This window comes from Lemur catta, chromosome 14 (assembly GCF_020740605.2).
Source record: "Lemur catta isolate mLemCat1 chromosome 14, mLemCat1.pri, whole genome shotgun sequence".
NCBI classification, from domain to species: Eukaryota; Metazoa; Chordata; class Mammalia; order Primates; family Lemuridae; genus Lemur; species Lemur catta.
In genome coordinates this window covers 36,291,361-36,317,485 of record NC_059141.1, presented here as the reverse complement: position 1 = coordinate 36,317,485, position 26,125 = coordinate 36,291,361, and the positions used below count along the sequence as shown (strand labels likewise).

Sequence of the window (26,125 nt, the reverse complement as noted above, 5' to 3'; positions counted from 1 at the left end):
TGGAAACTTAAATCATGTTTCATGAATGTAATGTGTCATTTTTCTCTGGATTCTTTCAAAATTTTCTTTTAATCTTGGGTACTTAGCAACTTGACTATGGCATGTTGCTATGGCAAGCTATAGTTTTCTTCATACTATCTTTCTTGTGGGGTTGCTGCACTTCTGGGATTTCTGAATATGTACTTTTCATGAATTAAAAATTTATCAATCATCATTTATTCAATATTTTCATGCCCATTTCTATGACTCTTCTCATCTGACTCTTCTCCCTCTAAGACTCCAATTATAGGTGTGTCAGTCATTTTGATGCTGTTCCACAGTTTCTGGGGCTGTGTTCAATTATTTTCAATATATTTTTATCACATGTCTGCAAACTGCATATTTTCTATTGATCTATATTCAGGGTCATTACATTCTCTGCCAATCTCCATTCTGTCTGTTTTTAAACCTATCCAGTGATGTTTTAGTGTCTTTTTTTATTTCAGATATTCTTCAGGTCTAAGCTTTCCATATTTTTATACTTTGTATGTTTTGCTGAGATTCCCCATTATTTCATTTACAGTTAGCATATTTGTTTTTACATCCCTAAGCACAGATAAAGTTATAATAGCTGTTTCAATGTTTTTGTCTGCTGGTTCTAACACTGGTCTTCCTGGATTTCCTCACCTCTTCTAAAGAGATCATATTTCCAGGTGTATCACATCAATTGTTTTAGACTCTCTACCGGATATTGTGAGTGTTATGTTATGGAGAGACTCTTGATTCTATTACATTCCTCTGAGGAATTTTTTGTTTGTTTTTTGGTTTTTAATTTTAGCAGACAACTTGGTAAAACTCAAAGTGAAAATTGTTTCTCTTGAATGCAGCTCAAATCTGTGTTCAGTATACATTTGTTTCTTAGTTATTCTGCCTGTAGTCTGCCCCACACAAGTGTAGTTTAGAGATTAACTACAAATTTAGACATAGTTTAAAAGTAGAATTTTGTTCTCCCTCTTTCTAGCTTTCTCTTTTCAATATTCCTCCCTCACTTTCCATCGGTTTCAGTGGTCCCAAAATCTACCCCCTGGCTCTTCAGGCCGGAAAGATTTCAGACTTCCTATCAGAGTTTTAACTGATAGTATTGAAGTCAGCCCTCCTTTAGGCTAACTGCCATAAAACAGGAAAATCATCTGTGTTGTTTGCCTCATTTGAGTGTCCATTTCCTTCTAGAATATGCCTGCTTTGGTTCTCTCTTCGAGGATGTCAGATTTTGTTTGTTTGTTTTGGTATTTTGTCCAGAGTTTATAGGTGCTTTTTCTGGAAGGATTGGGTCAATTAGGAGTTAATTGGTAATATAGAAGTAGAATAATTAATTCCCAATGAGTTCCTTTCTTCAATATATCTTTAGATGACTAGCATTCTTAACTCGTTTTTAGTTCTGAATCATGCTGGTTTTCCTAAATATTGGGCAACAGCAACAATGATAGAAGCATTTCAGAATTTCAGCAACAATAACAAAGGAACACACATTCATTAGATCCATGACTATGGATCTGCAGTGATATGCTGTCAGCTAGTCTGGCACCTCTATCCAGAAACACTGAAATTTCAAATATACTCAGGTTGTTTTCTCTATAAGAAAGGCAGAACTGGAGAAAGCATTGGGAACTGAGATATCTATCAATCTCTTTCTATAAAAACAGAGAATAATGCTTTCCAATACGAGAACATATGTGAAGGTACCCTCATGCTAATGCATTTTTAAAATATAAGAGAAGGCAAAATATAATATCACCTTAATATTATTAAGTTGAAGACTCAACAAATGTAGCAGTTATTAATTACCAGTACTGTATGTTATCACCAATCTTTCAGACAAGTCTTAGGGAACAGCATAAAGTATTGGTTATCTAGTGCTATATAACAAATTATCACAAACTTTTCTCAGTGTCTGTGGTTTAATAGCCCATGCACAGCTTAGGTGGGCCTTCTAAATAGGCTGTCTCACAAGGTTGCAATCAAGGGATTGATCAGATTAGTTCTTATATGGAGGCTTGACTAGAGAAGAGTGCACTTCCAAGTAAACTCACATTGCTGTCAGAATTAATTTCCTTATGGTTCTAGGACACAGGGCCTTGGCTTCTTGCAATCTCTGGGCTAGAGGCTACTTTCAACTCTTAGAGGCTACGCTCAATTCCTTGCCACGTGGCTTTGTTAACGTAGCTGCTTATTTCATCATGCCTGCAAGGAGAGTGCCTAAAGCTAGTCTGTCTGCAAGACAGTCTTATATGACATAATCTAATCACAGGAGTGACAGCATATAGCCTATGCCATATTCTATTGGTTAGAAGCAAGTCAGAGATTCTGGGCACACTTAGGGAATTACACAAAGTTATGAGTTACTTATCTGGAGGCAGGAATTCAGAATCTGTCTGCCACATGTATTATAATGTGCAGTGTTATTGTCATTTTTGAATGTCATTTAAAAGGACCTACTTTGTAAAAGTATTTTTGAGTCTTTCTTTTTTTTTACAAACTATACAAATAGGAGAGATGAGGGTCTATTCTAGTCTTTAAATAGGGTAAATTGAAGATGGCCATTTGCTTTATTAACATCTTTATTACCCTACTTATGTTTTCCTCATGATACAGATAAAACAATTTCCGAGGAAATGTGCAGTAAGGACATATTCTGCATTTTTACTATTCAAAATCATAAAATTTCAATTATAACCAAATGTTACAAACTCTTCACCATTACAAAGCTCCTTTATTTAATCTATGAATAAAATCAGAATAGTTAGAATTGAGCTTTTCTTTCCTTTTATCATTTTTTTAAAATTGCAATTGAAATCATCTTCTAAAATAAAGAAGTGAGTTTAGAGATAAGGAGCTACTGAACTGATTGACCCAAATTAAAGCAAAAGCATTTGTGCTGTTTGCCAAAAATTTTCTATTCTTCCTCTCTTTGGAGCATGCTGGCAGTGTACCATTCTTGGGAGGAGGAAATTAACTGGCTCTGACTAATAAAATGTGAGCTCAAAGAACCAATGTACAAGTCATCATATCCCCTCCCATTGTTGTTGTGTTGGAGAAAAAGACACTGAGGTGAAACATTCAGTAGCCTGGATGCCCAAATGACAACAATAGACATAGCCCACTTGTTAATCAGTAAATATGTAGATGTGTAAATATGTATAGTAAGGAAGGAATAAAAGTTTAGGTATTTGTTCCTGTAGGATAACCTATACTTTCTTGGCTGATAGATTTAGAAAAAAAGTGTAATAAATACCGTATTATGCAAATCTTCTAGACATTTGTTAAAAGAAAAAAATCATTAAATGACTCTTGTTAAAGTATGGTAAGAAAGACCTTATTCAGGACCATCAAGATATGTACAGGGACCACCACAATGGAGACTTGTGACTGGGGAAAGAGATGGGCTCAACTCTGCACACAGCCTGGGAAAGTCAGAATTTATAGCAAATATCAGTGTGGGGATCAGTGGATGGAAAATTACTAAGGGAAAGAAAACATTAGGAAAAAGGGGGATTCTGGCTAAACCAACCTAACAGGATTGTTGCAGAGGACAGGCAGGGGTGATCAGACGTCACCTGTAGGATGGTGGAGGATGAGGAACTGGATCAGATATCAAGGGGGATCAGATATTTGGGTGAGGGGGGTGTTTCTTGCTAAACTGACATAGCAGGGTTCTTTGCTAAAATTGGATTTTACAAGGAAGTACATAGATGGTCCTAGGAGAAGATTCAGAAGCCTGACTAAAGTTTAGCCAAGCAAGGAATCTTTGCCAGGTCCCACTCTTACTCAAGGCAAGAAGAGGCAGTTTTGTTTCATCTGAACAGTAGGTCCATTTTGTCATTCAATCACCTTTTGTTCATTAAGGACCAGTTGAATCATCTGTTGGAACTTAGAAGTAGAGAGTATCTACTGGATAGTGTGTACTGTCAGGCCTTTAATGAGGGGAGTTTAGTTTTTATGAAATGTGTAGTATGCTCATCACAGTTATTATAAAATACTATTTCATTTTACACCTTCTTGGTAATGCAAAGTAGAGCTGTCCATAATACATTGAACTAATTAGATTGTTAAGGAAAAAATGTATAAAAACTCTTTTAAATGGGTCAGAATTTGTCATCCCATGCTATGCAAAACTTTCATTTTTGAGAGTTCATCTTATATGGAAAAATGCAAATATAGTAAGTATTATTCTGATGTTTTAAATCCCATTGTTAGCAAGATTGATAACATTATCTACACAATAAATTATCATATCACTTTTCTTATCTTAATCTTTTTTTTTAAATGTCAGACTGGAGGGATGTTTATTCAGCATTTTAAGTATTTTGACCTAAAGTGATAAGAAGAAAACTGATGACATATTCCTTGTAGCAGTCTCTAGAGGACTGAGGAAGCAGCAGCACAACATTTTTATTAACTACTATTGCCACTCAGAAAAGCAATGAGGACATTTAAGCAATATGTATAGGCAACTTCTTTCTTGGAGGTATTACAGTAGCATCCCAGTGGGTGGTAACATCTTTCATCAGCGCCTCCTGAGTAAATTGTCCTTTTCTTGTAATGTGTTTGACTCCCTATAGACTTGAGAGAATTGAGAAAATATGAGCCATAATTTCTTTTGTAATGTGTAAGCATGTAATACATATGAATTTCCTGAGTCAGGAAGTTAAAAACCACAGTTCAAAAGAAAAAGGTTTTTAACAAATCACCATCCTGAAGTAGTTCTGTATATAAGCCAAAGTCCAAATTTCAGCTGTTATTAAAATATTTCTAACTAAGTAAAAACAGTGATTGTTTATTCCTAGGTAGGTTACTAAGAAAGTTATATTACACTTTAATAATGCTTTGTAGGGTACATTATATCTTGAAAGCCTTATACCTGCATAAATTCACAATATTCTCATTTTACAGTGAACACTCATGTTTAATTAAATAATTGTATAAAGTTCTTTGTTTAAACTTTGTACCTCAGTCTTGATCTTTTCTTTCCAAGTCTATGTGACCTTTTTACTTTAAAACATACATGCTGCTGAAGCCAACTAAGCACTTCCAAATACAATTTCCTGGGCAATTAGTTAGAACAAGGTAAAATGAACTGTATGGTCATCTATTTTTAATGTATCCTTAAATGTGCATATACGTGTTTTTATTTTTGTGGTGGGGGAGGGAAAAAGCTTTACAAAATGGAAAATATGATCAGAGTGTTGGTACTTTCTACTGGGAACAAATTCAATGATGCCTGCTCAAATCCCCATCCCTAATGAGTGGACAAGGACCACATGATCTTGCTTAGTCCTCCACTTTTCATTTCAGGTAATTAGATGAGAGGAAAAACCCAACCAATGATAACTAAGACATAGATTGATCAGCAGCTGATGGTAGCCTGGCTTAGAGACACGCTTAAGGCTGACTAGAGACTGATTAGGACAAAGCTGATGTTGCTTATTGGAACTGAGAGATAAACTCACAGTTCAAGCTCCTGTTCAAAGTGAGCAAATGGGGGTAGCCAGAAGAGAGAGGAATAGAGAAAGAGAGACAGGGATAAGGGGAGATTTTAAAAAGATGTCACAAAATAATGTTGAGAAAATTTTTAGCCTCTTAGAGACAGAGAAAGAAGCCTTGTTACCTAAATCCCCAGCACTTCCCACTTACAGGCCCAGCAAGGCACATTTGGGCTGAGCCTCTGTCCTTAGGTCACCAGGAAATATATATTTGTGTGTGTGTGTATTCTTTAAAAAAATTCTCTTGAACCAGACTTATAGTCCTTACAGCTGGAGAATATCACAAACAATATTTATAAATATAACATAGATATGAAAAGTTGTACAGAATCTTTCCTTTCTCCTAAAACATGGTAAATGGCCAGATGATTAAAAATAGTGCTAATTCCCCCACATTCCATTTCCAGAGCAATTCTACTGAGGGGCCCAAATCCTCCTTGCAGAGTGCTGTCATTTTATCCAAACTGGTATTAACCCGCCTTCACTGATATTAATAAAAAAGATTACAAGGAGATAGAGTCACCTGGGGAAACACAGAGTTGCTAGAGTGTCAACATGCATTCTCTCTCCCTTCTATGTGAATGTGTATGTGTGTGGGGTGGGCATTGCTCCTGCCTCTTACCTTTTTCTCATCCTTCCAGTAGTGATTAAATTGCTTTAACTGCCCTATATCTTTACTTTACTAGAAGAAGGATTGCCCTTTATCTGATATTTGTTAAGTCACTGAACTGCCAGTAAGTTGTGAGTGGACCTTTCTTGATAGAGGCCAGATGTTTGGGACCTATATTAAAAGATTTAGCCATAATTGGATTTCCCTCATTAATACAGTGCAGGTAGAGGTTAGCACTTAAATTCTCATCACTCTAATAAACCAGTGCCAGTTTGTGTTTTAAAGAGAAGTATCCAAAACTATCAGAAAGGGGTCAATGACCTTGCTTCAGAAATGTAAAGTTGCTTAAGGAAATGGTTCTTGCTCAGTCCCCACACTCTTCTGCTGTGTTGATGGACCAAAGCACTAAGGATAAGAGGGGAAGAAAATGTATAGTAGGGAAAGAGTGCAGTCATGCCTAGACTAATCTCTTAGTCCACTCTTTCTCAAACTGAAACCTAAATCATCTGCATCAGAATCACCTGGTAGGTTTGTTATAACTGCTCCTGAGAATTTCTGGAATTTGGGGACATAGATGCTAGGAATCTGCAATCTAAATGATACATATCGGTGATCCTTATGCCTTCTAAACTTTTGAGAATCATCGTTCCATTCCCTCATGGCTTTATCATGTAATAATTTTTAAAAAACTTGCTGTTTTCTTACTAAATTTAGCTGTTTAAAAAAATGTTATTAGATCAGGGCAATTACTTATATAATCTAATCTTTTTAGTAGAGAAAAAGAAAGCATAGTCTAATGATACAGCCACACTTTGCTTCTAATTCTCTTGATTATCATTCTATGTTTTAGAGACAAAAAAATACTTGTTTAATTAATAAATTAATAAATTTATTATTAATAAATTAATAAATAAATTAGTTAATTTTAATACAGAACCTTTCCCTATGCAACATTTCAGAAGTAGTGTTGGTCATAAAGTAAATATTGTCCTTATGTTTCTTGGAATACAAGTATTTATGAAATACCTAATAAAGTGGAAAATATAAGCTGTCTATAAATGACAGATTTAGATAATAAGAATTAAGTTCAATTGAAAAGTGTTCTCAAGAGCAATAAAGTCACTACATAGTAATTCTATTGTTCGTAATAATTCTGCAAATGTCTCCTGAAAACTGTCAACAAGAAAAAGCATCACAAACATTGAGCTGTTTTGCTAGAGATATAAGGATAAAGTGTTTCTACATTATAGACTGAAACCCTTGGGGAAATCTGTGAAGTGAAACAGAAAATACACAAATGATGTGTTATTTGGAACAAAATAATATAACATCACTTCAAAGACTTAACTCTAAATAGGCTAGCAAAGAAGGCTTCACTGAGTAGGATTTACAAAATTTACTACACAGAGAAATGAGTGATGGAATATTTAAGCAGGAGAAAATAAGAGCAAATATCAGGTGTGAAGAGCCATGGCCTGTATGGAGAACAGAAGGGCCTACAGTGCAAGGAAACAGAGATACAAGATAATCCTGTATCAGAGTGCTTTCAGCTGCAGAAAATACACAGTGATGATAACAACAACAAAAAAACCCCACCTCAATTAAAGATGACTTAAAAGGTCATTGGTTATCTCTCACAGTAGGTTTTTCAGAAATGGGGTAATATCAGGATTTGTTCAGCTTCTCACAGACAATGTAGATCCAGGTTCTTTTCATTTTATGCTCTACCATCCTTAGAATGTTAGTTATTTTTTGTAAATTAATTCCATTAATAATCTCAAAATGGCTGCTGAAGTTTCAAGCTTTATATTCTGACAGCAGCATCTATAACACCTGTTTTTCTTTACAATTAAGAGAAATTATTGCATTTTACCCAGAATTGGATCACATGTACATTTCCAAAATAATTCTTGGTAAAGAGAATGGAATTACCATGGTTGGGTTAGACTATTCAAGACTCATCCCGCTTACAGGCTTAATCTCCTCTGAAGCACAAAGCCACTAGATTTTTGAGCTAATTTGGAGTTCTGAGTCCAGAGATGAGATGGACTTAGGATAAGCAACCTACAGTATCTTCCGTATATATGCTGGAAAGTTTATGTTTCTATAGTTGTTCAGTCACTAAAATGTAATGACCCTATAATTGCACATTAAGATATGTTTAACAGTGTAAGTGGCAATTTTTTACCCATAATCAACTTAGATATTTATATTAAATCATTTATACACTCCCTTACCATAATTGAGAGCTGCACTCATAGATATGAGCAATGTTTAAATAGGCAAAAATGTAGGGAAACGTCAGTTGTCTGTTTTTAGTTGTAAATATCAGTCATAATACATCTTCTGTATCTATAAAAAAATTGTTACTTTTCAATGACTGCATCCCAGAAAGATTTGCAAAGCCAATTACCTGAATCATTTAAAAATATATGTCAGTTGTATACAGTGTACAGCATGTCTGTGTGTGTGTGTGTGTGTGTGTGTGTGTGTGTCTGCACCCAAAAGGGGTTTGAGACAGGAGATTTGAATCAGCTGTTTTCTTATTGAGTTTCACTTTCTATTTGACTCTTAGGAATACACTTACTCTGAGTTGTGAGTGTAAACACACACACAAACACACATACACACACTCTTCTTTTATCTTCTTTCCCCTTCTCCCTTCTTCCTCCTCCTGCTCCTCCCCCTCCTTGTCTTTCTTCTCCTCCTCCTCCTCCTCTTTCTCTTCCTCCTCCTCCTCTTTCTCCTCCCCCTCCTCTTTCACCTCCCCCTCCTTTCTCAGCAATCTAATGTAGATCCAAGTTAAGTATTTCACCCAAAGTCCTCAAGCATGGGTGCAAGCACAAGTACAATTGCACAAAACAACCAAACAAACAGAAAACAATTTTAGTGCTGGAAGTAAAGCTGATTTGTTGCAGTTATTGAGAAACTATTTCATCAGTCTTTAAAATGGCATTAAAAATACAAGAGTGATGTAAGCTCTTTTTAAGAATAAGAGACTGATATTATAATTATACTTTCTTAAAGTGTGAATACATTTATACTAAGGGCTGCTTATATTAGAGCAAATAGCACTGGAAGGCACTTCGGAGATTGCTCTTATGACCTGAGTGCTACCACGAAGAAACTCCATTCCTGACAGAGTAGGGATCTAAACTAATGAACAGCAGTTATGCAGTTATGGAGCCTGAAAAAAAATTAACCTATAACCCACATATATATATATTTTTTTTTTGCAATAACACACTATGTCAAGTTCAGTCAAGTGCCACATAATGTTTCAGTCGGCTATGGACTGCAAATATGATGGTGGCCTCACAGGATTATAATGCCATATGTTTACTGTTTCTTTTTTATGTTTAGATACACACATACTTACTATTGTGTTATAATTGCCTACAGTATTCAGCACAGTCATGTGTTGGACAAGTGTGTAGCATAGAAGCAATAGAGTATACCATATAGCCTAGGTGTGTACTTGGCTTTATCATCTTGGTTTGTGTAAGTATACTTTGTGATGTTTGCACAACAAATAAAATTGTCTAACAACACGTTTCTCATATCATATCCCTGTTCTTAAGTGGCTCATGACTGTATTTGTATTTAATGCCTGAAAATAATTGAAATACACAATGGGCACCAATGTTGGAAAATAATATTATGTAGAAATCACAAATTGTAATATTTGAACTCTTTGGTATTAAAAAAATAGTGAAAAGGTAATATGGTAACAGGGAAGATTTTCAGACATCTCGACATTGATTTAGAGGTGTTCCAAGGCTCTTGATGAATAACCCTAATAATATATGAAAAACTATGACAGGAAACAAGTTTCCTGGTTATCATTATCAAAGGACTCTGGGAAAACACATTGTTCAAAATGAAACGTTTTGAGAAATGATAAGAATATTAAATATGAAGTTTATATTCATTCTATTTTCAGATGATAAGCATGCCATATATAACTTTCAAGAGGACTAAACTACAGTATCAGTATCGTGCCAATTCATCTTATATTCAAATGATCTGAAACCTGTATCTTTAATATTTGTAGACATCCAATGACACCTTTGAAATTCCCCTAATGTTGACTGGAAATGTAGTGTTAAGAAAGAGGCTCAACTATGAAGATAAAACTCGCTACTTTGTCATCATCCAAGCTAATGTGAGTATTCAATTTCTCTTAAATTTCTGCTGTGAACTTATGAAGTAAAAAACTCTTCCAGAATGTATTTAATGCTCTTAGAGTGCTCAGTGTGACTCAGTCCCTAAAAGGATACCCCTGCCCTCAGTGGTACTTATATATTATATCCTTCTAGATGGGGCATGGAATGGATTGGTATTGTTTCCATTCACTGTATTATTCAACTATTAAATCACTCTGAAAATCACAAATGGTATAAATCAGGGCTTCTTATCTATGCAGGCTGGTTGTTAATCATTTACTGTTTTGTATATACCAATATCAATATAAGTATATAATTTATATCTGTATCTTTATATAGGATAATGATATCCATAAATTTAAAATATCTTTCTAATTATTATTTTATATTTCTGTCTTTTTATTATTTTATTAGTGGTATATAAACCAACAATGTAAGTCATGTACAGTTATTGAAAAGCCAATATATTCTCCTGAAATAATAAGTATGTTAAAATATAAGCAATCAATTTTGACTTTAAAGTGGATAGTCTCTAAAAGGTTAATTGGGGATCTTTTCACAAATTATTGAACATTACTCAGTTTTGCTTATGATACAAAGATTTAACTGATTTGCCAAGGGAGTCACTCAAATTACATGTAGTTGGAAGGTATCTTTTTATCCATGTGTACATGTTATGATTTTTAATTAAGCTGAACAAGTTTTGACGACTCCCATTAGAAAACCTGTCACTTGTTTTCTTGAGAATATTTGCAAAGTGATAGCCCCTGCTGTTTACTCCAAATGTGGATACCCAGTGGAGGAATGATTAATTTTCAGACAAAAATGGGGGAGTGGAATCCAGACAAGAAAGTTCAGAGAATTACAAAGATCAATGGATTTTCCTTTTGTTGAAATATCCGACAGGTTCTATTACTATAAACTCCGATTTTGATATGTTACCCTAAATTACAAAGAAATCAAACTCATCTCTTCCCATGTATATTTTCTTCAAAGCCAACTCTCTTTTGTATTACTGTTATCCTGAGTAAATACTCCCACCGTGGCTGCAAATATGAGGTCACTGAATGTGGACTTGGGAAAACATACTCTCAACTGGTCCTCAAGCATGTCTGAGCTGACTGAATTATCCGGAGTAAACTATTAAGGACACTTTGGTATTCAAGAATTCTTAATCATCAGAAGAAAACAGGTTTATATTTAGCTGACTTTTCAGCTCCAGCAAACCACTTTTTAAAGTAAATTATATATTTATAATGTAGTAAAAATGGGCATCCTTCTCTACCATATGTGAGAATGCAATATGTTGTAAGAATCTGGAAAATAATACAGTGTTTTATACAAAGATTAATAGTATATGCATGTAAAAATATATACATACATATACATACTCATATACATACAAACATATATCTATAATTTTACCACAGTAATTCTGTAAATTTTATTTATTTATTTATTTATTTATTTATTTAGATAGTCTCCCTCTGTTGCCCAGGCTAGGGCTAGGGTTAGGGTTACGGTTAGGGTAGAGTTAGGCTAGGTGTAGGGTTAGGGTTAGGGTTAGGGGTTAGGGTTAAGGTTAGGGCTTGGTGTTAGAGTTAGGGTTACAGTTAGGGGTTAAGGTTAGGGGGTTAGGGTTAGGGTTTGTGGTTGGGGTTAGGGTTAGGGTAGCGTAGCATAGGGTTGGGGTTAGGGTTAGTGTTAGGGTAAGGGTAACCGTAGGTTTAGGGTTAGGGTTGCGGTTAGGGTTGTGGTTGGGGTTGCGGTTGGGGTAGGTTTAGGGTTGGGGGTACGGTTAGGGTTAGGGTATGGGTTAGGTTTAGGGTTAGTGTGGGGTAGGGTAGCAGAGGGTAGGATAACGGTTAGGGTTAGGTATTAGGGTTAGGGTTAGGGTAGGGTTAGGGGTAGGGGTAGGGTTAGAGTTAGGGTTAGGGGTTGGTGTTGGGGTTGGGATTAGGGTTAGTGATAGGGTTCGGGTAAGGGTAAGGTTAAGGGTAGGGTAGGGTTAGGTTTAGGATTGGGGTTAGGATAGGGTCGGTTTATATTTAATTTAGAATCATAGAAAGAATAATCTCTGAATTATCCTATGACTAACAGGGCTATTTTATATTTTCTCACATATAAAAATCTAGAGAAAGGATTCTGCTTTTCTTCCATAACAAGATATAATTCCTAAAAATGAAATATTATGATTTTTTCCTAGCTCCATCTTTTCACTTAATGATCACGAATATTCAAAGAAAGCGTATAAGCATTGCAGATATGTAGGTTTGGATATGTAAATATCACTTTCTATACTTTTAGATTTCAACCTATGTAAATAACCTTTCAAAAATAACCCCCATTCTGACCTCCCCGCACTTCTGCTTCCTGCCAATAGTGGAATAAGTGTTCATTTTAAAAGCACGTTTTTTTTTTTTGTTTGTTTTTTTAGCTCTGCCAGTTTCTTGGGGATTTCTGGGGAGTGGGAGTGAAATGGAAGGATGGTGGTTGATGGTTTAAGGGAACAAATATTTATAGAATGTTTGAGTAATAAAGACAGGTAAGCATGTGGCACTGTGAAAGATGATACTATTCTATCTACTGGTATGCATAAAAATTAAGGAAAATTAGGTAAATGTCTCAAACAAAAAAATGCTTTCAAGAAAAAAATAAAGACCCCACTTCTAATATGAGTTAGACCAAGGCGATTTTATTGCTGCTGTTCTCTTTTTCAAAAAAAGAAATCTAAGAGAATCAAGTTACTAGGATAGATTTTTAAAATTTCATTCCATGATATTCCATCTATCATTGGTGAGAAGACAAACATCACTATGGTCTTAGGGAACTGACAGGGTCAAAAGACTCAGGGCAACTTTAATTATGTTCCATTTTTTTTCCTCTCTCTCTCTTTCTCTACTGCAAATGCTTGATAAGGTAATGAAGTAGTATTTAATATATGTGTCTCTGAGTGAGTCTGGTGGGTGCTTCTAGCCATTTTGTTAAGCTACAAACCACTGAATATTTTAAATGCTAGAAATCTATTTCAGGGCTCCTATACATTGCTTAAAAATTATTCAGAACATCAGCATATTTGTCTCATACTCATTTTAAAACCAGGTTTCAAATAATTTCAAATAATTATTTATTAGAATCCACACCTTCTGTGGCTCTACTCCACACAATCATTATTCACTTAATACACTGCCAAATATAGACCATGTACTAAACAAATTAGAAATTCACATGTATCACTAGTTTGATCAAAGAATAGTTGGCAATTAAACTATTTTACAAGAAAACCTTCCAACTTGGGTGAAGGGATTAGTCTTACTTATCATCTAGCAATTTGAGGTATTTTATTACCTTGAAATTGGTCATGCTTGAATGTTCTAACTTGGGGGGATGGGGGTGGGGGGAGGGGATGGGTGTATACCTACATGATGAGTGCAGTGAGCACTGTCTGGGGAATGGACACACATGAAGCTCTGACTGGGGGGATGGGTGGGACATGGGCAATATATATAACCTGAACTTTTGTACCCCCATAATAAGCTGAAATAAAAAAAAATAGAAAAAAAAATTATCACAGTTGAAGTATTTGTAATTTTATAAAAATATGCTTTGTAAAAAGAGTGGATTGTGATAACCAATTGTATCTCTGAGCTATCTATACAAAGTACCTTTTTTGAAGTTCTACTAGGCACACATCTTTTGTGTGCGTGTGTGTGTATTAGTTCTTTCTTGCAATATATTGATGAAAATTTCAACTCATTTAATAAATAATTCATTCAGAAGCAATGGGGTGTCTTTGATATGCCAGACACCATGTTACATTATGATTCTGAATAGGTGTATTGCCATTTTATGGAGCCAGGGTGCTGGAAGCCTTACAAAAAAACACTAAGGATTCAGGGACCAGGTGAATACTACCTCCCTGTGAATATCGACAAAATGCTCTAGCTCTTCTAAATTCCACACTCTGCTGAATATTCCTTATGGCTTTCTTGATTCTGTGTTGAAGATATGTGTATACTTTTAAACTCCCATATGTCAGTTTTTATATGAGATTGATTATTCTTTGTGTCACTTGCAATTTCTTACATTTAGCTCCACTCACAATTGTTAGTGATTCATTTTTATGGAAGCTAATTAAAGCTTTCATGTTACTAAATGTTTAATGTTAGGAAATATATAAATGATATGTGAAATAATAAGGCATGTTGAGAAAATATAAATTAAGCAGTTGTATTAAACTTCTCAGGCTGCCTCAACAAAACACTAAAGACAGAATGGCTTAACCAATAGAAATTTATTTTCTCACAAATATGGAGGCTAGGAATTCCCGATCAAGCTCCAGCAGGGTCTCTTTCTGGTGAAGGCTCTCTTCCTGGCTGGTAGATGGCAGCCTTCTCTTTTGACCTCACTTTGCCTTTCCCCTGTGTTTCAGTGTGTGTGTTGGGGGGCAGGGGAGTAGTAAATGAGAGAGAGAGAGAGAGAGCACACACACGCATGATATTAAGGGCACTGATCTTATTTTATCAGGGCCCCATCCTTATTATGACATATACTCTTAATTACCTCCCGATAAACCCTTTCTCCAAATATAGTCACATTAGGTGCTAGGGTTTCATCATATGACTTTTTTTTCGCGGGGGGTGCACACAACTTAGTCCATAGTAGCAGTTGAGTTTGAAAAACTTTTTAAAAATATATTCTTGCATGCCAATTGCAGCCACAATTTCCTAAGTTAATGAAATATGTTTTTTTTATTTTCAAATACTTAAAAATTTAAAATATTATCTTATTTTTCTAAAACAGAAAGAAGAGAATGTAGAAGAAAAATTAGAGAGAAGGAATGAAATCTTCTTGATAGAGTTTATTATCTATTGGATTCTCACATAGCAATGAATGAAAAAGCAAACAATGAAACCATATAAAACATTTATGTAAATATTATGTTGTATTTTTACCACCAGCAATTTAGAATATTATTTTCTTTATGCAGAACAGTGTTGAGCAGTACTATATTACTAGAAAGAATGAAAGGATGTGAATGTGTTTTTTTTTTTGGTTTTTATTTTGGTTTTGATCTTAATTGCCAAGGGATTTTTTAAGATCAGTTTTATGATCAAGTCTGAATCCAAACTGGGAGAAGGGCATCATTAATTAGTATCACTTTCATGGGCTCACAAGTTATGAGTGTACGTGAGACCTATTTCATATCATCTTTTATGTTATATATAGGTGACAAATTGTGGGGAATTCCCACATGTGTGGGAACTATGTTGGTATTTTTCATTGTTAGAGCTCTCTTTTCTGCTCATAGTAGATTCTCCAGAGGTTTATTTTTTTTCCCAGTTAAAAATACAAATTTATAAATCAAAACTTTGTAAGCAATATCTTTCTCCAATGTGAGATAAAAGCCTCCATTATATATTTTGGTATCTATATACGTTCTTTTATGCACCTGTATGCATTCTATGGAGTAGTGACAATGACCCAAAGAAGTAGATAATAGTGAGAGGTTTGATGCTGATAGACTAAAAGACTTTATATAGAAAACATTCAAATTTTTCTATTACAGTGATTTAGTTATAATATAAGGAATAAGGCTGACTGGTATGGAAATATAGAAACATTGCCTCTGGGAATATATATATATATATATATATATATATCAATTATATATATATGCTGCATTAAATACTTATTTAATATTTTTCTTAAATTTAATTTAGATTGATTCAGTCTTAAATCTTGACTTCATCCTAAGTAATCATAATTTTATTTTTTTTTTTTTTTTTTTTTTTTTTTTTTTTATATATTTTTTTTATTTCAGCTCATCATGGGGGTACATAAGTTTAGGTTATATACATTTTCCATGTCCCACCCATCCCCCCGAGTCAGAGTCCCAAGCGCGTCCGTTCTCATTCTCCCGACAGTGCACCTGGCACTCATCATGTAGTCATACCTCCATCCCCTCCCCCCCCCACCTCCCCGGGTCTGCACCTTCAAGCATGACCATTCCCCAGAGGGTGTGCAACGCACTCATCATGTGGGCATACACCCATCCCCTCCCCCCCACCCCCCATCCCAGTCTGATATCCAATTGGTATCCTTCCCTGATGTACATTTAGGTGATGATCAGGGAAACCAGTTTTCTGGTGAGTACATGTGATGCTTGTTTTTCCATTCTTTGGATACTTCACTTAGTATAATGGGTTCCAGCTCTCTCCAGGAGAACCAAAGAGATGTCGTATCATTGTTATTTCTTATAGCTGAGTAGTACTCCATGGTATACATATACCACAGTTTACTAATCCATTCGTGGATTGATGGGCACTTGGGTTGTTTCCACATCCTTGCGATTGTAAATTGTGCTGCTATAAACATTCGGGTACAGGTGTTTTTGTTAAAGAATGACTTTTGTTCTTCTGGGTATATGCCCAATAATGGGATTGCTGGATCAAATGGTAGGTCTACTTGAATCTGTTTAAGGTATCTCCATATTGCTTTCCATAGGGGTTGCACTAGTTTGCATTCCCACCAGCAGTGTATGAGTGTTCCTGTCTCTCCGCATCCACGCCAACATGTGTTGTTTTGGGATTTTTTGATAAAGGCCATTCTCACCGGAGTTAAGTGGTATCTCATTGTGGTTTTGATTTGCATTTCCCTGATGATTAGGGATGTTGAGCATTTTTTGATATGTTTTTTGGCCATTCTTATGTCTTCTTTTGAAAAATTTCTATTCATGTCCTTTGCCCATTTTTTGATAGGATTGTTTGATTTTTTCCTGCTGATTTTCCTGAGTTCTAAATAGATTCTTGTTATCAGTCTTTTATCTGATGTGTAGTATGCGAAAATTTTTTCCCATTCTGTAGGCTGTCTGTTTATTTTCATGACTATTTCTTTGGCTGTGCAGAATCATAATTTTAAAATGGCAGGTTTGATGACCTAGTTGTATTTTTATAAAATTTAAAATAAACCCCTACACATATCTGAAATGAAGATTTTTCTATATGTTCAAAAGTAATACACTTTAAGTATAATTTAGAAAGTTCATTTGTGAGCCACCAAAATTATCTCCCATGTCACTTTCTGTTCCTATTATACTTTCAGTTGTACCAGATATTGATGTACATATTGGATCACACAGAAGAAATGGCTCCCTAAACAGCTAAAGGAGGTTTATATATGTAATATATGAGTGGGACGAGGCACCTAAGGGAAGAACAAATGGGTTTCTAGGGGAACAAAAGTGTGTGATGTTTCTTTATGTAGGTGGGAATGGTCTTCTCCAGTTTTTTCTTCATTCCCATAACTTTCCCTGGGAGAGGGGATTCATGGTAGCTTCATTCCCAAAAGTATTTGCTTTTAGTGAGCTAAAAGAAGTTCAGATAAGGCTTCTTTCTGTCTGTTGAATCTCAAATGTCTTTAGTTTAAAATAATCTTAATATTATCTCTGGAGATCTGAATATGTCCCCACACTTTGAAATGTAAACGTCACTTTGGCTTTTTTTTTGGGGGGTGGGCATAATATGATCACACTTTATCTTATAATGGATCAAAAAAATCACAGAATACTAGAACCACACTGTTATTTGCAAAATTCTACCTATAGAGATTTCTGCTGTCTAAGACATTACCTACATGCATTTCTTTACAACCTCTCTTGAGCAACCAGATTGGGAAAAAGCATAACTAGAATCCAGTAATACCCGAAGTTTAAGACAGTGGGATTTTTAAAAAATTGACAGGCAAATATTAATGTCTGGTAACTGTCACACATGAAGACATTTTATGAGAAAAATGAAATAAAATGCCAGTCTTTTACTATAATTTCTTTGAAAAATTGAGGTAAATTAATATAACATAAAATTAACCATTTTAAAGTGAATAATTCAGTGGCATTTGGTACATTCACAGTGTTGTGTAGCACCACCTCTGTCTAGTACCCAACCATCTTCATCACTCCAGAAAGAGCTGGCATCCATTAAGCAGTTGCTTCCCATTTCCCCTCCCCTAGCTCCTTGTAGCTATTGATTTGTGTACTATTTTATGGATTTACCTCTTATAAATATTTCATATAAATGGAATCATACCATATGTGACTTTCTGTTCGGTTTCTTTTTTTTATCAAGTTTTGGAGGTTCATCCATGCTGTAGTATATATCAGTACTTCATTCCTTTTTATGCCTGAGTACTATGCCATTGTTTGTATATAACATAGTCTGTTTATCCATTCGCTCATTAATGGATATGTGGGCTTTTGCCACCTTTTGGCAAAAGCCGATTGTGAATAGTCTTTTGCTGAACATGCATCCAATTACAATTACTCTTTTAAGTTGAAAAAAATAGAAATCTAAAGAGACAGAAAAACATAATAATTCTTCAAGATAATAACGAAATACTGTGAGAGTAAAAACATTTCCAGATTCTACCACAATGAATGATGAACTAACATCATCACCCTCAACAGCAGATGTTCTGGATGGAAATGACTTAGGCCTAATGTTTCTTTTTGTGTCCTCATGCCAAATATTCTTTACATAAATATAAACAATGTAAATTTTTAATGAAACTACCACCCATTACTTAAGTGTGGGCTGGCCATAGTGATTTCCTTCAAAAAAAAAATGGAAAGGGGAAAAAGAAAATAACTTAACAACAAAGAAACCAAACACAACCTGAGCCAGGTGTTCAATGCTAACATCAGTGATATGTCATGTTAATATATATTCTTGCTGTAATGTGATTAAAATGGCACTTGTCCTCTGTGGTTTTCCTCCCTAAATCATATAACCTAAGTCTAATCTTGAGAGAAACACCAGACAAACACTTATTGAGGAACACTCTGCAAAATATCTGACTAGTAGTAAAAATTTTCTGGGTCATCAAAAACAAAGGAAGTCTGAGAAATTGTCACAGCCAAAAGGAGCCTGAGGAGATATTGTGGCTAAATATAAAGTGGGATCCTGTTTGGGACCCCGGAAAAGAAAACAGACATTAAATAAAAACTAGGGAAATCTGAATAAATTATGGATTTTTGTTAATAGCAATGTATTGTCGTAGCAAAATTGCACTAGACATAAACAGGCAAGAAAAACTTGATTCAAGGCTATTGCAATAGCGAAGAGGGACCAGAATGCAGTCTGAACTCAACTCTGCTGACAAGAAGGGCGAGAGAGTTGTTTAGAGCTGGGGTAGGTGTGAGTGTGGGAGAATCCAGGGCCATTGGTGTTCATTAATTGTCCTTTCCAAAGGAAAAGTAAACTTTCTTGACTCTTCATGACAGGAGGTAGTTTTAGAACTTGTACTAAGCTTCCCAAGGTAAAGTTAGGCTCCTCTCCTCCCACAGAAACTGGGAGATAGAAGCTCTATCTCCCTTGACCATTACATTTCAAAGAGATGGTTCCCAGGTCTTTGAAAAAGGCAGGCACAATTCACTATTGCAAGGATGTGGAAACAACCCAAGTGTCCGTGAATTCATGAGTGGATTAATAAAATTTGGTATATGTATACAATGGAATATTACTCAATTATAAAAAATGACAATGATCTAGCACCTCTTATATTTTCCTGGATAGAACTTGAGCCCATCCTCCGAAGTGAGGTATCACAAGAATGGAAGAATAAGCACCACATGTACTTGCCATCAAATTGGCACTAACTGATCAACACTATGGTGCTGACACAGTAGTAATATTCTTCAAGGATTGGGGGCTTGGGGGTGGGCAAACTCACAACTAATGGTAATGGACGGGGTGAGCGTTGTAGGGGGGAAAAGACACGCCTCAAATCATGGATTGGGTGTGTCAAAGTCATAACATGTAACCAAAATGTCTGTACCCCCATAATATCCTGAAATAAATAAATAAATAAATAAAATAAAAGAGAAAGGCAGTCCTGGGATGTAAAAGTGACAAGAGGATTTTTAAAAGATTTAAGTCTCAAAGGAGAAGAGAAAGAATTTACAATGACAAGGCTCCTAAAGTAAATGCTCTCAGAAGAGGAAGGGGAGGGACCTTTATAGTTAAGTCTTCTGGATTCTGTAAAGGCCAGGTGAGAAGGAGGTCAGGGGCCCAAAAGCAGGAAGAAGACATTATGAAGTTTACCATAGCTGAGGGGACCGCTAAGATCAGCTTGGTCATATCGATATGGGTTCATTAACTGTAACACATGTGCCATATTAATGTAAGATGTTAAGAACAGGGGAAAGTAGACTTAGGTTATATGGGAACTCTCTGTACTATTTCCCAATTTTTCTGTAAATCTAAAACTGTTTCAAAATAAAATATATGTTTTTTAAAATTACCACAATTTACAGCTACCCGTCCTAACAGTTATGTACTTTGTTCCTGCTTCTTACTCAACTTTGGTGACATAAAGATTCCATTTATTCCCAGAGCAGCTTTCCCAATGAATTATTCAAGTCAGAATTATTTTTTTTCTTTTTATAATCAGTCTCAAAAGAGACTCAGTGAAGCAAATTCCTAAGGATACAATAAACCCATAACAAAATCATGTTATTACCATTTTAAGAATGTAAAATGTTAGGTAAAGGCCTAACCTGTAAAAGCTTAGCTGCTATAACACATTTTCATGAAAGTGGGCCTGAAGAAAAGTGGATTTCAGTTTACATCCCAGCTTCACCACTTTAAACTATTGGTTTAAGCAAGTTACTTATCAATTATTTATTTTAAAAAGGAAAAAGAAAGGCTACATTGTGCCTAATTTCTATAAACCACTTGTTTGTTTTTCTCTCTCATAGGACCGTGCACAAAACCTGAACGAAAGGCGAACCACTACCACCACTCTCACAGTGGATATTCTGGATGGAGATGACTTGGGTCCGATGTTTCTACCTTGTGTCCTTGTGCCAAACACTCGTGATTGTCGTCCACTCACTTACCAAGCTGCCATACCTGAGTTGAGAACTCCGGTAAATATATTCTCATCTTTTCCCCTTCATTTACAACTTTCTAAACCCAATGGGACCGTGTTCTAGTATTTTGCAGACATATTGATTGATAATAGCAAAATTCACAATGTTGAAAAATATTTATATTCAAATCTATTTTCAGAGAGAATTAGTAAATTTTGGGTCAAAATCCATAATTATATCATTATCGAAGTAGTGAGTATGTCAATCCTTCTGATGCTGATTATTTTATTTTATTTTATTTTTACCACTAATAAATCACAGCGTAGTTCAGCTGCCAGTATATTCTGGAAAACTCCGAGAAACAACTCCAGCATTTCCTCAATTTCACATTTAAATACATGTACCAAGTCAGAGGACACAAAAGTCAATGGGATACTCTTTTAGCCCCTACTCTGAAATGTTACTGGAAATTATACTTGGCTGTTTGGAAGTAGGAGCTAACATTAATCCTGAATACAAATACCCATCCCTTAAAGATACATTTAAAAGAAGTGGGGAGGTGAAGCATAAATACATATTTTTTACACTCAGCCCTGCATTTTTGAAAAATGCTAATAGAGCTATAAATTTCTGCCAGTTTTGAATTCATGCCTTGGACCTCCCTAGATGATAGATGTACATACCTAAGAATAAAGAATTGTAAGGCAAACAGATATCCTACTGAAGCTAAAATATCAATTTCTTCCCTAAAAGTAAAGTACATATACATATATATTCTGTTTTAGAAAAGTCAATTGCCTAGAAGTCAACTATTTGATTAATGTTTTTGCTGTTTCTCTGAGAAGCATTCAGCTCTCTGGATTCTCAGCATGACTCACAATGTCAGAATTTGTTGGAAGATATTTGAATTTTTTCTCAAAATAGATGAGAACTCTAGTTTCATGGGTCCTCGCCATATTAGAGATTTTGAAGAGTAAAACAGGAAAGACTTCTAAATGTAAAATATATTTCATTTTAGTCACTTTAAAAAGTTCTTATCCGATATTGTAATATGTCTGGGGGCTTTAGTCACAGTAGATCTTAAATGGTTGAGAATTACCTTTGTATATACTAGCATAAATGATCACCGGTCCAGTAGATTTGCATTAACAAAAAAAACCTGGGTGAAAAGAATAAATGCTATCATGTGCATTGAATGAAAAAAATATATAAATTTTCAGCTAAATGAAGTAATTTTGCAGACAATAAGGCTAATCAGAACTTGTCTGGACAAATAGATGTATTAATAAACTACCTAAAGTTATATGCCATGATATTATTTTGTTGAATCCCAGTACAAAAACTATTAAAGATGGTGGGCATTAAACTTTTTTTTGAAGGGTTTAGTGGAAATAATGATGAGAAAGGTAATTTTTAATATTAATTTATGTTTCTGAGTTAATTTATGTAGCTAGTGTATCAGTGAGATCCTGCAAAGGGATGTATTGAGATTACAATAATTAAATCCAGTGAATCAGTCTGATGACTGTTTAGCAGTTCTTGGTGCACTGAGGAAAGTAAAGGAAGACAAAGCCTGCTGCCTAAGAAGCACAATGTACTAATTTAATTTTATAAAGGATCATTGAGTCTCCTTTCCTCTCTATCCTAGTTTACAGATTGACCCTCTCTCTCATTCCTATGCAGTTTAGTGCTACAGACCAGGTCATACTTCAGATTTGGGGTAATGATATAACTGATAATAATGGCTAAAGATTTTATAGAATGTCCAGTTTATAATGAACTGTGCTAAGCTCTGCACAAATATTAACTGGTTGAATATACACAAGAACTCTTTTGGATAAATACTCCGATTAAGCTTATTTTACAAATGAATTCTTGGGGGTAAAAATGTTTAAGTAACTTTCCATGGCCATGCAAATAATAAATAATATATATAAATAATGTATATACACACACATATACATACATACCTATAAATATATATACATATATATATGAATCTTAAAGACTAAAATTTATTTCATGTTTAAGAAGAGTAAAATTGAGATGCATTTGAAGCCTGGCTCTACATGCAAAAATGGGTAAAAGGCTCGTTCTGGCTCTTGTAGCCTGGATTCAGTTGGAGATTCATTATGTTGGTGGACATGGATCTTGAAAAATATTTATGTCCAAAACTATTTTCAGAGAGTATGAGTAAACTTTTGGTCACAATGTCTCATCCTCTCTGTTGTTGTACTATATATAATACTCATATTTTGAGTATCAGTACCTAAAGAAAAATTAGTCCAAGGGTAAAAATTGTTCAGTCTTCAATTGACAAAGCCATTTTAGTAGTAAACATTGAAAATCATAATGTAAAGAGACTGATGAAATAATAGTGCCCAGTGAAGAAATTCCTATGCACTGAATCCTTTGTAAAACAGTGTTTAAACTAGGAGCACAAGGGATCCTGGGCATAGTGGATTCTTCCTGGTAGAAAAGGAGATTTTCAAGTAAAGATCAATAATTTGTTTCATGAAAAAGGTATCCTTGTGTTTTCTTTTAAAACCATGTTTCTTGAATTAAATGTTATATGCAAAAAATTCCAGAATGATCATTTTTATACCTTATCATTTTAACAGATTGAGCCATTCCTTAATGTACTGTGAAACAAAGAGAATTTTAGTTTTACATATTCAAATAATTATGACAAATATTTATTAAGGGGTATATTTTACTGTCATGTAGAAAAAAATTCAGTATTTACTTGTAAACCTAGGCACTTGTTCTGATTATTAGTTGCTGCATAACAAACCGCCAAAACATAGTGGCTTCAAACTACAATGGTTTAATTTACCCATAAAGTTGCAACTTTGGCAAGTCTCAAAGGAACATCTCGTCTTTGCTCCATGAAGGATTAGCTGGGGCACCTTAAGTGAGGGTGGGGTACCACCTTCAGGATGGCTAATTTAAATGGCTAACAAGTTGATTTTGGCTGATGGCTGGAGCTGAGCCAGGACTGTGGGTGGAAGCTTCATTTTCATTCCTTTTATAGACTGGGCTTCCTCACAGCAAGACAGTGGGTTCTAAGAACAAATTTCCTAAGAGAATTAGGCAGAACATTTTATGAATGAGCCTTATAATTTGCAGTGTTACTTCTGCTGTAGTCAAATCTCTGCCAGATCAATGAATAGAAACATATTCCATATCCCTATGAGAGGAGTGTCCAAGTCACATTATAAGAAGAATATATGGGAAAGGAAATTTTATCATGGCAATCTTTGAAAATAGAATCAGCCATAGTACTGGCATCAGGTTTTCATGTACTCTTGTACATTGTTTGCATGCATTCTGGAACACTAGGTGTAAAAACTAGAGTAGTTTTTGAGATTCACATTCAGATTGTTATGTTTACGTCTGTCCTTTCATTCTTTTTTATTTTCTCTTCATATTTTTCTCTCCACATTCTGCTAAAATTTTATGAAATTTCACTAAGATCTTGCTATTCAGAGTGAGAGAACTAACCGTTTATGTCAGATAAACAGGACATGTTGACTCTAATTATATACTTACTGATCCTTTCTCTAATTCTTCAAATTTTGAAAGCTTTGACATTTGCTCACCTTCTGTGTTGATGTGAAATTTTCTACAATTACCTTAGTGGTATAGTCTTGACTTTAGAAACCATTCTTCACCCCCTTATAGTACATACAGAATTTGTCAGCTCAGAAAAACTTTGAAAAATGTTTAACTCATGAGCTAGGCTATAATAAAAATCTGCTTTATTTCAAAATTTAAATAATCATTTATTTAGAAATACACTTATTTTGTAAATGTAGATTACATGTTTTTCTACTACAAAAAGCTGTGTTCAGAAAAAATTAATGTTTTCATAAACATTAAGATTAATATTATATTGAATACATAAATATATAAATCTGATGATTCAAAGGTACTAAAGCAAGTGGTAGTCCTATGTTAATTACTTATTATTAACTTGATAAATATTTTCAGGACTCTAATATATGCCAGACTCTATGCTAATTAAGAATCCTGGGCAACTAGGATGAGATAAAATCTTGCCAAAATATATTATTATGTAAATTTGTTCTCAATTTTTGACTCTCTTACAGTTGTTATTATGTCTATAAAGTTTAAGATTTCTAGTATTATGAAAAAAAATCTGTACAATTTGGAATACAGAATGCATGGCTCTATTTTCTTTATTTTCTAATGAAGCACAAAGATGCAATAAATCCTTACACATTTTTTCAGAATTGAACAGTAGCATACATTTATTTGTTTGTTTGGCTGGCTGGTTTTTTGTTGAGTAATTTATCCTTGGAAAGAAATGCTATGACATATTGACATATTATCTGTGTGTTTACTGTACATACCTTCCTTTAATTATTGCACCACGTGGTTTTCAGTATTTCAGCATTACTTGCTCACCATACATAGTCATCTTTTTCCCTCCCCATGTTTAAAGCCTTGGATTTGATCCCAAAAATCTCTAGCCACAAATACCTCCACTGCAATCTTTGCCATAGTGAAGTATAGTTTTCATGTCAAACATAGATCCTCTGGTTTATTTGCAGTGCTCTCTCCCTCCAGGGAAGCCTTCTCAGTTATTAGAAGAATAGTGGTGATTTGCAGTGATCTTCAACATTTGTAATTTCTTCTTGGCACGTGTGCTCATTAAATGTGCTATAGTCTGGGAACTCTCTCTTGTCTTGTCTTTTATGAAAGTACTGGTTTTTCTCCTTTTCTGGATGGCCTTGGATTTCTCCTCTTAAATCTTTGATAGCTTTTATTTATTTTTTTAAAAACTGAATCTCTCCACTTGCATTTTCTTTTTTTTGCTTATTCTAACATTTTAGAGATTTTCTAGGCCTCTAATTCTATGTATTTTTTTTCACTATAGTTTTTACTAAGATTAAGTTGAACAAACCTACATCAATGAGTTCTATCTTCTTCAGCT

General features: G+C 34.7%; 1 protein-coding gene across 17 annotated transcripts in view; it reads left to right on the top strand.

The window, feature by feature from the left end:
* Positions 1-26,125, top strand: part of PCDH15 (protocadherin related 15) — a 634,897-nt gene that overhangs the window by 259,489 nt on the left and 349,283 nt on the right. For 16 of the 17 annotated variants that reach the window (XM_045568054.1, XM_045568051.1, XM_045568050.1 and 13 more), the window contains 2 exons: positions 10,184-10,294; positions 21,052-21,222. In XM_045568054.1, the coding sequence (XP_045424010.1) occupies positions 10,184-10,294; positions 21,052-21,222 (282 nt within the window). The remainder of the gene's footprint in view (positions 1-10,183; positions 10,295-21,051; positions 21,223-26,125) is intronic. The other variant, XM_045568046.1, reaches the window with a different exon arrangement.